At 42.6% G+C, this 12,936-nt stretch overlaps 1 protein-coding gene across 1 annotated transcript; it reads right to left on the bottom strand.

Moving 5' to 3' along the window:
- Positions 1–560: 560 nt before the first annotated feature.
- On the bottom strand, positions 561–12,699 carry upb1 (ureidopropionase, beta). Its single transcript, XM_048242513.1, has 10 exons — positions 12,434–12,699; positions 6,872–7,043; positions 6,363–6,450; positions 5,914–6,008; positions 5,634–5,795; positions 4,525–4,694; positions 3,710–3,791; positions 3,038–3,080; positions 1,306–1,460; positions 561–1,115 (listed from the first exon to the last, which is right to left on the bottom strand). The coding sequence occupies exons 1-10, from the start codon at positions 12,535–12,537 to the stop codon at positions 1,032–1,034; spliced, it is 1,155 nt and encodes a 384-aa protein (XP_048098470.1). The 5' UTR covers positions 12,538–12,699; the 3' UTR covers positions 561–1,031.
- Positions 12,700–12,936: the final 237 nt, after the last annotated feature.

Here is a 12,936-nt window from a genome sequence, read left to right as displayed (position 1 = left end):
TTTAATTTCAATTACGCTGTTTTCTTAAGGAGGAAAATATAATGACACACTTTATTTTTTAAAGAATTATGTATACAGTTGCATTTAGTGATCAATAAAAGTATATGTTGTTTATTTTAACGATGCAATTACTCTTGTCTATGTTGCTTTTATTTCTTTTGATAAGTTGCTGGTTAAATCTTTGTGGAAACCATTCTTGCAATCCAACAGTGACAAAATACCAGACCACATATAAGATGCCTGGTAACACTTCCTTTGGGACTCCTGGTTATGGCATCATCATTACTACTACTATTACTACTACTTCTAGTTAGTGATGGGCAAATGAAGCTTTGGTGAACCACTGAACCACAGCAGTATGAACCTAGCGACACTAGCTGAAAAGCAAAAAGATGGCCTCTACGCATACATTTTTCAACATAAAAGTCCTTAACAAACCAATATTTTTGGTTACATATACTGGTTGGGTAAAGACTTTTATGTTGAAAAATCTACATGTGGTGGCCATATTGTTTTTTTTCATTAGTGTCGCTAGCTTCACACTGCTGTGGTTTAGTGGTTCACCAAAGCTTCATTTGCCCATCACTACTTCTAGTATTCTGCATCTCGCCACTGCTCCAGCCTGGGAGCTGTAGTGGTTTCTCTTCATTGCAGTAATGTAGTTATTAGTGGTATTGGCATGCTAGGCTGCCAGTAGCACTAGGGTATTCTAGGCAGTAGCAGTGATGTACATCTAGACTGTCAGTAGTAATAGTAGGTGTACTAGGCTGTAGGGGTGGGTGAACTAGGCTGTCAGCAGTAGCGGTGATGATGTAGATCTATACTGTCAGTAGTAGGAGTAGGTGTACTAGGCTGTCAGCAGTAGCGGTGGTGTAGGTGAACTAGACTATTTGTAGTAGTAGTAGTAATAGCACTGCTGGTAGTTGTACTGGTAAAACTAGCTGCTGTTAGCAGTGGTGTGGGTGTGCGTCCACTAGGCTGTTGATGGCTCATGTTTCCAAGGATGCCACATGATGCTGGATGATGTCGTTCTACTCTTTGATGATGTTGGGCTGGAACTCGTGTTGGACTGCTTGAGCTATCTCCTCTGCATACATCTCATAACGGCCAGTCATCTGCAGGGAACAAACACACAACTGGGTCATCTAGAGGCAACAAACACACAACTCGGTCCTTTCCAGAAAGCAAACACACAACTCATGCCACTCATCTGCAGAGAACGCCAACAAACAGCTCAGTCATCTGCAGAGAACAGACACACAGCTCGGAGAGATAATCAGTTTTAATAATGATGCATTAACCGACCTTGAAGTTCCACTTGTCTGCGATTTGCCTGTTTAGGTTCAGGTCAAGTTCGGTGACCAGGAGCCCATCTCGAGTTCTGGAGAGACCCGGCGTGCGACTGCCGTCTGGAGCTGCCACATAGCTGGAGCCGTAGAAGTGTCCAAAGTCATTGTGTGCTAAAGGATATGGATACAGATAGCGGAAGTCATTGTGTGCTAAAGGATATGGATACAGATAGCAGAAGTCATTGTGTGCTAAAGGATATGGATACAGATAGCGGAAGTCATTGTGTGCTAAAGGATATGGATACAGATAGCGGAAGTCATTGTGTGCTAAGCTAAAGGATATGGATACAGATAGCGGAAGTCATTGTGTGCTAAAGGATATGGATACAGATAGCGGAAGTCATTGTGTGCTAAGCTAAAGGATATGGATACAGATAGCATTGTGGAAGTCATTGTGTGCTAAAAGGATATGGATACAGATAGCGGAAGTCATTGTGTGCTAAGCTAAAGGATATGGATACAGATAGCGGAAGTCATTGTGTGCTAAGCTAAAGGATATGGATACAGATAGCGGAAGTCATTGTGTGCTAAAGGATATGGATACAGATAGCGGAAGTCATTGTGTGCTAAGCTAAAGGATATGGATACAGATAGCGGAAGTCATTGTGTGCTAAAGGATATGGATACAGATAGCGGAAGTCATTGTGTGCTAAGCTAAAGGATATGGATACAGATAGCGGAAGTCATTGTGTGCTAAGCTAAAGGATATGGATACAGATAGCGGAAGTCATTGTGTGCTAAAGGATATGGATACAGATAGCGGAAGTCATTGTGTGCTAAAGGATATGGATACAGATAGCGGAAGTCATTGTGTGCTAAGCTAAAGGATATGGATACAGATAGCGGAAGTCATTGTGTGCTAAGCTAAAGGATATGGAAACAGATAGCGGAAGTCATTGTGTGCTAAAGGATATGGATACAGATAGCGGAAGTCATTGTGTGCTAAAGGATATGGATACAGATAGCGGAAGTCATTGTGTGCTAAGCTAAAGGATATGGATACAGATAGCGGAAGTCATTGTGTGCTAAAGGATATGGATACAGATAGCGGAAGTCATTGTGTGCTAAAGGATATGGATACAGATAGCGGAAGTCATTGTGTGCTAAGCTAAAGGATATCGATACCGATAGTGGAAGTGTCCAAAGTCATAGTAGGCTGAAGGATATGGATACAGATAGCGGAAGTCATTGTGTGCTAAGCTAAAGGATATCGATACCGATAGTGGAAGTGTCCAAAGTCATTGTAGGCTGAAGGATATGGATACAGATAGCGGAAGTCATTGTGTGCTAAGCTAAAGGATATCGATACCGATAGTGGAAGTGTCCAAAGTCATAGTAGGCTGAAGGATATGGATACAGATAGTAGTCATGTGCTGAAGTGTGTGGACAGAGATAGTCTTGAGTGTGTCAGATACAAATTAATCTGACCTAGTGTGGACTTAGCCTGAATACAACCAAACTAGAGAGAATGCGCAGACACAACCAACTCATTAGAGAGAACAGCACAATTTAACAACCACATTTGTCACTGGTTTAATATATGACCGTGGCAGTCTCGACACAGCCGTGTAAGAATGTGGTTTAACCATTATGAGGGAAAAGTAGTGTGCTTGACACATTGGGAACCAATCCAGCATCTCATACAGGTGACTGGTGACACCACAAGTGCAGCCTGCTAGCATCCTTACCTTTCTTCCCGTCCCCAGATGTAAACTCATTCTTGAAATGCTCCTGTTTTTAAAGAGAGATAGCACATGAGTGGCATTAATGTGAACATGCGACAGATACACACAATGACCCCGAGATAGACACACACAAATACATATGCACACACACACACACACCACACACACACAGTTCTCCTCTTGCTCATCTTACTCTCATCTGCTTTTGTCACAAATCAACCACCACATCAACCACCATCACCCCGCTGTTCATTGAGCTCCGCTGGCTACCCTTAGCTGCAGCATGCTATTCAAGTCACTAATGCTGGCTTGCAAAGTGATGGCGTATAAACAGCAGCAAACACACAACTCAGGCCACTCATCTGCAAAGAGCATCAACATACAGCTCAGTCATAACTAGATAGATAGATAGATTGATAGATAGATAGCAGCAGATAGGTTGGTTGATTGATTGATTGATTGATTGATAGATAGCAGTAGATTGGTTGGTAGGTTGGTTGACTGAATAGAAATTAGCCAATAAAAAGGGTCAGCACAATACAGACATGCTAAAAACTTCTACAACAACCTGTTCTGTACTATACAGTACAGTACAATCACATGTACACACACACACACACACAGGAATGAGCTTTCCCTTCCATACCAACTACCAAAGAGGTTTGGTTCACTTACCGTGCCAACACGGTTGATGGCACAGGTGAAGCAGTGGTTGGCAATGGCTGCATTCCTTGCTTCAATGGACCACATGGGCTCACTTGAAACAAACAAACAAGCAAACAAACAAACATGGTCTGTCTGCGCACATCATGGTCAGCTTTCATACACTGAGCACACTGAGCATGCTGTATGCAGCGTACTAACCACTGTTCTTACTATAGGCAGACTACATATATGCATCCACTTATCTATGTAATGAGATTGATCACACATTTAATCATGGTGATCCCACAACCCTGTGGACTGTCGGACAGGGTCAGTGTCATACGAGTTCCTGTATGGTACTTGTTCCGGTATGGAACTAGTTCCTGTGTGGTACTCATTCCTGTATGGTACTTGTTCCGGTATGATACTAATTCCTGTATGGTACTTGTTACGGTATGGAACTAGTTCCTGTGTAGTACTAATTCCTGTATGGTACTTGTTCCTGTAACCTGTATGGTATTAGTTCTTGTGTGGTACTAATTCCTGTATGGTACTTGTTCCTGTGTGGTACTAATTCCTGTATGGTACTTGTTCCGGTATGGAACTAGTTCCTGTGTGGTACTAATTCCTGTATGGTACTTGTTCTTGTATGGAACTAGTTCCTGTGTGGTACTAATTCCTGTATGGTACTTGTTCCTGTATGGAACTAGTTCCTGTGTGGTACTAATTAATGTATGGTACTTGTTCCTGTAACCTGTATGGTATTAGTTCCTGTGTAGTACTAATTCCTGTATGGTACTTGTTCCTGTATGGCATTAGTTCCTGTGGTAATAGATCATGTGTACCTGAGTGCCCCAACTGTGGCCGAGGGGTTGAAGATGATTTCTGCTCCGTTCAGACTGTAGAGGAACCAGTTGAGAGGGTGGTGGCGGCCGTAGCAGATGTTCACTGCTATTCTGCCGAACTGCGTCTGGAACACGCGATGGCCTGTGTTGCCCTCCATGTAGTAGGAGGCCTGTGAGCAGCACACACATATACACGTACACACACACATACACGTGCACACACACGCATGGACGCACGCACACACGCACGCATGCATGCACACACGCACACACACACACTGCTTAGAGCGCATGTGACACTACAAAAATAAAACTTTGGACTGAGGGGTAAAGGAGTCTGCTTATACCAACCCGTACACAAACCCATTCCCACATAGACTGCTGTACACTCTTTCATTCCTGCTCTGAATAATAATAATAAAAAACTTGATTTAAAGAACTGGTGTGCTACTGCTCAGTGAACTGTCACTGACATGGAAACAAGCTTGTTGTGCCTGTATATCAGTTATTTAGATAATCTTGGCACATTAAAATTAACCATGGAGGTGTTGTACAGACAGGTTTGAATGTTCCAAATGTATTGTGTTAAATGCTCTGAATATAAGCACTTTGAGTTGCATTCTGTGTATGAAAAGTGCTATACAAATAAAGCTTATTATTATATTTTGTAATATTATTTAGCAGCCACAATTAAATTAAATTAAATTAAATTAAATTAAATTAAACAATTAAAACCCTCAAACTGGTCTATAGAACACTTACTGGATCTGCCCCTTGCAATCCTAATTCCATAGTCCAGCTCTATGTCTACTCTTACCCACTGTGGTCCTCTGATGTGCATCTGCTCATCAGCCTTCTATCAACACTATGAGGTCACAGTCAAGACTCTCTTTTTTTCTGTGATTTCTGTGATTTCTCACTGGTGGATTTACCTAATTGGTTTGTTATTTAATTCCTTCTTTTGAAGGTCAAGGCAGTGGCCAATCTACTAGTAAGAGTACTGCCCAGGGATCCTAGCAGGGTCTTTTGACTGAGAGTTGAAGAAGTAATTCAAACAGCACAGGGTGTATAATGCCCCAACAGTGAGAAGGGGTTCAGCTCATCCTGACCTCGTTGAAATCTCCTACACGAGGAATGTGATTCTTCCTGGTTTTCCCCAGAACTTTCCCCGAGTTCGACACCACCACAGCAGTGTTCCACAGCGTTCCTCCGTGAATCTCATCTCGCTCCAGGATGGGGGACACAACAACCATGTTGTGCTTCTTTGCCAACTACAAGTCAAACACACATCACAAACACACTCTCCCACCTCACCCAGGTTGCATTTATAAATCAGCACTAGCTGGATGGTGACCCCTAGAGCCTGAACTTTGACCTTTGCCCCCTAACCTCCTGGCAGAATCTGGTGGTGTAGCCCTCTTCAGCTGACTCCGCAAACTCCGTCCAGGGTTCCCTCTCGCGGGTACAAAATGCAAAGGGCATGGCTGTAGACGACAAAGCCAACTGCTTACAGCAAGAGTCAGAGTTAGGGTATACAGGAAATCGGTGTTGGGTTAGGGTGTGTAAGAAATCAGTGTTGGGTTAGAGTGTGTATAAAATCTCTTTGTATTTATGTGTTTGTGAGTGGAGTTTGAATGAGGTCATGCATTTATGGGTGTGTATGTATGTATTTGAAAGAGTGAAAAACACCATCTGTATGAATCTGCATGTGAGAGAGGGTGTGTGTGTGTGTGTGTGTGTGTGTGTGTGTGTGTGTGTGTGAGAGAGAGAGAGAGAGAGAGAGAGAGAGAGAAATGCATATGTGTGAGATGGCATGTACTGTATGTGTGTGTCCTTACTCCAGGCCTCCTGGAAGCAAACAATATTGACTCCACACATGGCCGCCACCTCCACCATTTCCCCGACGCGCTTGTGCAGAGCAGTGATCTGTGCCACAGAGGGAGGCCCAGTCACTACAGGTTCAGGACTAACAGCTATTTACTACACAGAGATTATCACAGATTAGACACGTTATTACACTAACACCTTCCTACACAGAGATTATCACAGATTAGACACGTTATTACACTAAGGCCTTACTACACAGAGATTATCACAGATTAGACACGTCATCACATTAAGGCCTTACTACACAGAGATTATCACAGATTAGACACGTCATCACATTAAGGCCTTACTACACAGAGATTATCACAGATTAGACACGTCATCACATTAAGGCCTTACTACACAGAGATTATCACAGGGATACTCACTCGGCTGCATGCAGTACACAGGTGGAGAGGAAGAGTACACTTGACTAGAATGAATTGAAGCTCATGTTGATCACAAATCTACGAGTCTGTACCTGATCCAGCACTGGGGCATCTGTGGGGAGGACGATCTTGTTCTGAATGAGTCCAACACGGATGACTCGGGCCGGTCGCAGCTGCTCCGGTGCCGCCTCAAACACGTAGCCCTGCAGGTCAAAGTCTCGCTCCGCGGCTGAATCCAGTGCTACCTGCGGGAGCCCCAGGGTCCTGGGAGGGGTGGGGGCAAATGGCCTGGGTCAATACTAGTCCATCAACAACAGCCCCAAAACACCAGCCTATCAACAACAACCCTTAAACAACCCTATCAACAACAGCCTGTCAACACCAGCCCATTAATGCTAGCCCATCAACACCAAGCCATCAACACCAACCCACTAGTTAATCAACAACAGCCCCAAAACACCAGGCCATCGACACCAACCCGTAAACACTAGTACATCAACAACAGCCTGTCAGCACCAGCCCATTAATACTAGTCCATCAACACCAGGCCATCAACACCCACCCTTAAGCACTAGTACATCAACAGCTCCAAAATACCAACCCATCAACACCAGGCCATCAATACCAACCCTTAATCACTCTCCATCAACAACAGCCCGTCAACACCAGCCCATTAATACTAGTCCATCAACACCAGCCCATCAACATGTTGTCAACTATAGCCCATGATAAGGTGGCCTGGGTCAACAAAACACCAGCCCACTAACAGTGGCCCAATATCACCAGCCCATCAACACTATTGCATTAACATGTGTCCATAAACAATAGCCCATGGTCAGGTGGCCTGGGTTAACACCAGCCCAATAACACTAGCCCATTAACACTAGCCCATAAACACTAACCCATGAACTAGCCCATTAACACTAACCCATGAACTAGCCCATCCTTTTTATGACCGCCGCTAGCGAAGCGGTCATATAGGGATTGTCAAAGTTTTTTTTTTTTGTTTTTTTCCGTCATCTACTTCCTGAATTTTTGGTCAACGATACCCGGGACACCGAACCACAGGAAATTTGGTGGGTATGTAGCCCCACTAGACTTTTACGTAAAAATTTTGTTTGGTCCCCGGGGGCCACTCCCCCACCGCGCTTGGCCCCCGAAACCCAAAAAATGCAGTTTTTCCTAAATAACTACCTGAACCGTGGCACTGAGGATGAAGAAATTTTTATGGTATGTTGGTCTCAAGGGCCCACATCAACCTAGCCCATAATCACTAATTTGTGATTTGCACCCCCCCGCTAAAAAATGAAAATGCAATTTCATTCTGCTTTAATCGCCCCTCTCTTCAGTTAAGATGTTCAGAACTGCACCAAATTTTATGTGTATGATTAACCTGACATTCTCTGGGGGTATGCCAAGTTTCGTAGAATTTCATCCATGGGGGGGTCTAAAAAATTAAGTTATGTGTACATTTAGTGACTGTACTGTACACTCATTGGCCTGTAGATGGTGGTGCACACATATACACACGAACACACACACACAGGTACGCACATACCATCAGTATCGGCAATTACAACGGCCGATACATAATTACAAATTCAGTAGGATTAAATGAAAACCAAATATTCATTATAATAATTTGGCTGCATTTCCAGTATTGGCGTCACGTAGTCGTTTGTCCACCAGATGGCGCATCTTTGCAGTGAGACGCGTAATTTTGGTGGAAGTTAATCTAAAGTGGGTTGGAAAGACACTAGCTTCCTACAAGGACAAGACTGTAGTTTACCGCAGAGAACGTCTAATAAGGGTAGGATGATTTCTGCATGACATGTAATTCCCATTTCTTCTTGAAGCCGAAATAAATCTGCGAATGTTTATCGGACATGCTTGGTTTTTACTGCAGGTAGGCTACGTTAATCTTAAGTTATATCAATAGCCTAGAGTAGTTAAAATAATGTTACGTTAGCATTGGTTGAGTGATAGAGGCCAATTTGATTATTGATGTATTTGTAGAAAACCATAAATGTGGTTATAGGCTAGGCTACCAAGAAAATTGATAACAGCACTAATTGCATCTTTCGACTGTCATCTCATTTGCTTATAACCATAACCTAGGCTACTAACAGGAGCTAAATGAGTTAGCCACAACACGTTCGCTACGTGATGGTTTTCTATTGGAAAATAAAGGCTACCTGAAAGATAACCTGATGATGCATCCTAAACACTGGGCTGGGACATTTAGCTCAAAGTCTCAAAAAGCATCTGAGTCAACGTTCATTCCCAAACACCCATATAGGCTAATTCAATCCTCTATTTTCAAAGGTGATTCAAGTAAGGAAGAGCATGGCTCAAAGTAAAGTAACTAGGACTGAAACTACATAAATTCGACAAATTTGTCAACTCGCCGCAATGTAGATTTATTAACGCACCCGTGATCTACATCTCCATTTAAACCAAATGTTTTAGAGCGCACCTTGAGAGATGTATTCAGGGCAGGGCTGTACCTACACATATTTGTTGCCGCGTGCGCCAAAAAAAATCATTCTTTGGCGATGGATGATTTAGTAGCCTACCAACGTTACACCGGTCCAATACAGTTTTGCCTATGGCTATACCGTGAGACTGAGACGTTTTTTGTTTGTTCGAAGTGCTTGTTTAGGGTGTGAGAGGGGAGTCGATGTGCTTTGATGCCAGCTTGGTACCTAGTTGTATATGCGATTAAAAAACACGTGAAGTAGGCCTATCCAAACAATGATAACGCTTTCATTATGGCTGCTTTAGCCATAGACCTTGAGCTACTGTACAGTGGGTTGGGTTCCATTTAGAAGTGTCGCTTTCCGTGATTCACACAGCTGCGTACTACTGATATGCAAAACTATTAACTTTTCGCCAAGAGGTGGCAGCTTAAGTCCGCTTGATACTGTAAGCCATTGGTTCCCAAAGGAGATTTTATTTGGGTCGCCAGCATAGCCTAGTGACAATTTATGTTGTGTAATAGGCCTAGCATAGGGCCTACCTTATATAGCTTATAGTTTGTTAACAGTCACGTTTTGTCATAACTCCCTCTATGCATTTTTGCATTTAGAATAGCTCTGAAACCGGGGGGAACACGTCGGGGGGGGATATCTCAATTGCAAAATTAAACAATATTTCTATCGGGCGCCTACAATGGACTAGGCTGGGTGAACTCAGCCTGATCTGCCGGCGATTCCTTTTCGATTTCTTAAAAGATTGAGCTTCATAAGATTGAGTTTGTTCTGGCGAAAGCCAGACTAACCATGGACCTCATAGTTGCAAAATGCAAGGGAACATGAATCAGCATATTATTTGCACAAACAATAACGGACAGTAGCTCTTCAACTTGGCCCGTTAAAATGTGTATGAACAGTCTAGCAACGCATTTCATGAAGGCCCCTTTGGACATGTCAGTTATTTGCACCACTGGGTAAAACAGCATTTTGTTTTAGACTACTGGTATTTAATTTGTGCATTGACAATAAAGCTGAATGTCATATGAACTAGATGACTAAACTTGAAAACTGCATGGAACTGACAGGGATTGTTTTGTTTAATAATAAATAAATAAATACATTATGCTGCTACCTTCTGCTTTTCCCAAATACAATGTAGCCTATGGTGTACCTTTCATCAGTCCAGTTGCAATGGATGGACTGTGATGAACTGCCCTACTTGTGATTGTTTAGATATTTTAAAGGTTTTATAGCAATGCTACAAATTTTTTGGCAAGTGCTACAAATCTATTCACCTTTGCAGCGCCAGTAGGCTACTTTGTGTGCGGTTCGCAAACACACATTCCAAACAAGCATACACAAAAGTTTCAAGAGTGGGGGATGGAGTAGAAGATGGAGACAAATTCATTTATATGATTTATATTCGCGGAATGGATGTACAGGACTGAGCGGCGGTCATATTTTGTACCGCTATGCGGTACATCTAGTATTTTTACACGTCTGCAGGTCCAGTCATGGAAGTCATCCCTGGGATGCTCAAAGTGTCAAAATAAGACGAGTCTCTGAATAAATTGCGTGTTCAATCCAGTTATAAATTAAATAATGAATCAATTACATATTTTCTCTCTTTCACACACACACTTTGCTGCTTTTTGCCAGTTAGTTTGCTGTGATGAGACAGGCACCTTGGTCAATTTCAAAAAACAGGCTTGGACCAGGGACCATTTGACCAATGTTTGCAAAAACTCAAAAAGTCATGCCTTTTTATTGTGTATTCCAAGTAATATCTATCAAAGTGCTGTTGATTTGTTTTGATTAAGTAAAAAAATAAATAAATAAAGTAAGTCCCTTCAGGGCGGAACAACACCCTTCTGCTGCGCGTCGGGGGCTGTGTTTATACCGGATCTGTGTTTGCATATTTAATACGTTTCATACACGTGTTTCAACGCTGCATTTCGGCCGTTGCTTTTACCTTACCATTACCTTAAGCATGCCAGTTATGTATCCACCAGCTGCCTGCCTGCAGCCTAGGCCTACTTCCAAAACTCCAAAGCTGCTGTCAGATTTGGTTCCGAGGGCACAAGTTTAGTGTATCAACAACACTCAAAAACAGTTTATGTGATGTGTTAATCAATTAAATTCCCAACAATTTCACAACAGCTAGTTCTGGAGTAGGCCATTCAACTAGCCCGCTTGCTTACGACGAGACTCAGGCTGCGCAGTCGGCACCCGCTTCCTAATTTGGGTTTTGGGTTGCCAGGTTTTAGCCTATGACAAAACGGTTGAAATTTAAACTAAGTGATCGTGTATGTGTAGGGTGTATTTCATACACAATCTGGCAACCTGAATGGATCAATGATTTTAAAATGAAGTTTGATGGCCATGCAAATTACGGGAGTTTGAACCTTGAAATACGGGAGAAACCCGGGAAAAACGGGAGTGTAATACTAATTACTCAACAATAATCATCTTCAGTTTGATAGGCTATACGGCCACCTAAAATTCCCTATTCAACTTATTTAAAATAATTCTTTAAAATTACATATTTATTTGCAAAGGATCATCAACTACTGTCTGGTTAATTGAGATCAAGCCAATCAACATGATGCATGACTTTCATATTGAACCTGGAGGACGGCCTGAGATTGATGCAGGCGTAACCCAGACTGGGTGGTAGGGGATTTCGATTAACTGCACTTGCAGTTCAACAGATGATAATCAAAAATAGGGGAGAGGCTACACAGCAACTCGCGGTCGTTGAGATTCGGTCAGAGGACGGGGTGCAAAAGTCAACTGCAGCAAATTAGCTTTTTATCTGCAGAGCAGAAACCATGTCATTTTGATTTGGAATGTAGCCTTTTCATTTGTGGAATGTAGCCTAAGAGCGGCCTATTAAAAAAATACTGACATAAGCAAGGGAATGAAAAGATTTGGGAATGTGATCTTGTCAAAAACAGGCAAAACGAGGATTTATTTGGCACCGATAGATAGGCCTAGGCTACGTGGCCAATTAGGCTACATGTCTTGGCATGTTTACACATAATTACATAGCTTAAAATTAGTCAAGTGAGTCGACAAAGCATTTCCTTTGTCAAAGCCTTCAGAACGGTCTGAGTTGATGTAGGCTAACGTCAAGCTATTTAAGGCTTTACATCGGGTGTTTTCCGGAAGCCTACTTACTTGAGCTCTTTCCCATATAAAATCCGACGGACTTCGCTCAACTCGCCCTCGGGAACATAGGTGCCCAGAGTCTTCTCCAACGATTCGAACTGGGAACCAGACATGATAAATGTTGCAAAAAGTCACGAAACTACCTGAAGAGGAGTAGCCTACCGAAGTGTTCCCACTCCACCAACAACGTCTGGTGTATCCTACTCGAGTTACCTGTTTTGAAACGTTACTGATTGAACAAGACAGACTTCAGCTATCATTATGCAACCCCTGTCCCGACCACCACAGGTCGACCTGGCCAATCCAGCTGACTCAGTCAGAGAATTAGGCGTAGGCTACAAATAGAAAGAATGACCAGACTGAGCACAATTCAGTAGGCTACGACAAAACTGTAAACTGACATTTCCTGATATTGTCAATAGTCTGCCATAGAGATTAAAGGCTACTATTCCCAACAGATCAGCATCAGCTTGGAATTAAAAAAATATATAATAATTTGTTTGATGTGATTT

This window comes from Alosa alosa, chromosome 5, assembly GCF_017589495.1.
Source record: "Alosa alosa isolate M-15738 ecotype Scorff River chromosome 5, AALO_Geno_1.1, whole genome shotgun sequence".
Classification (NCBI taxonomy): domain Eukaryota; kingdom Metazoa; phylum Chordata; class Actinopteri; order Clupeiformes; family Clupeidae; genus Alosa; species Alosa alosa.
Note: the sequence above shows the minus strand (reverse complement) of the source record. Positions and strands in the feature narration are given on the sequence as shown.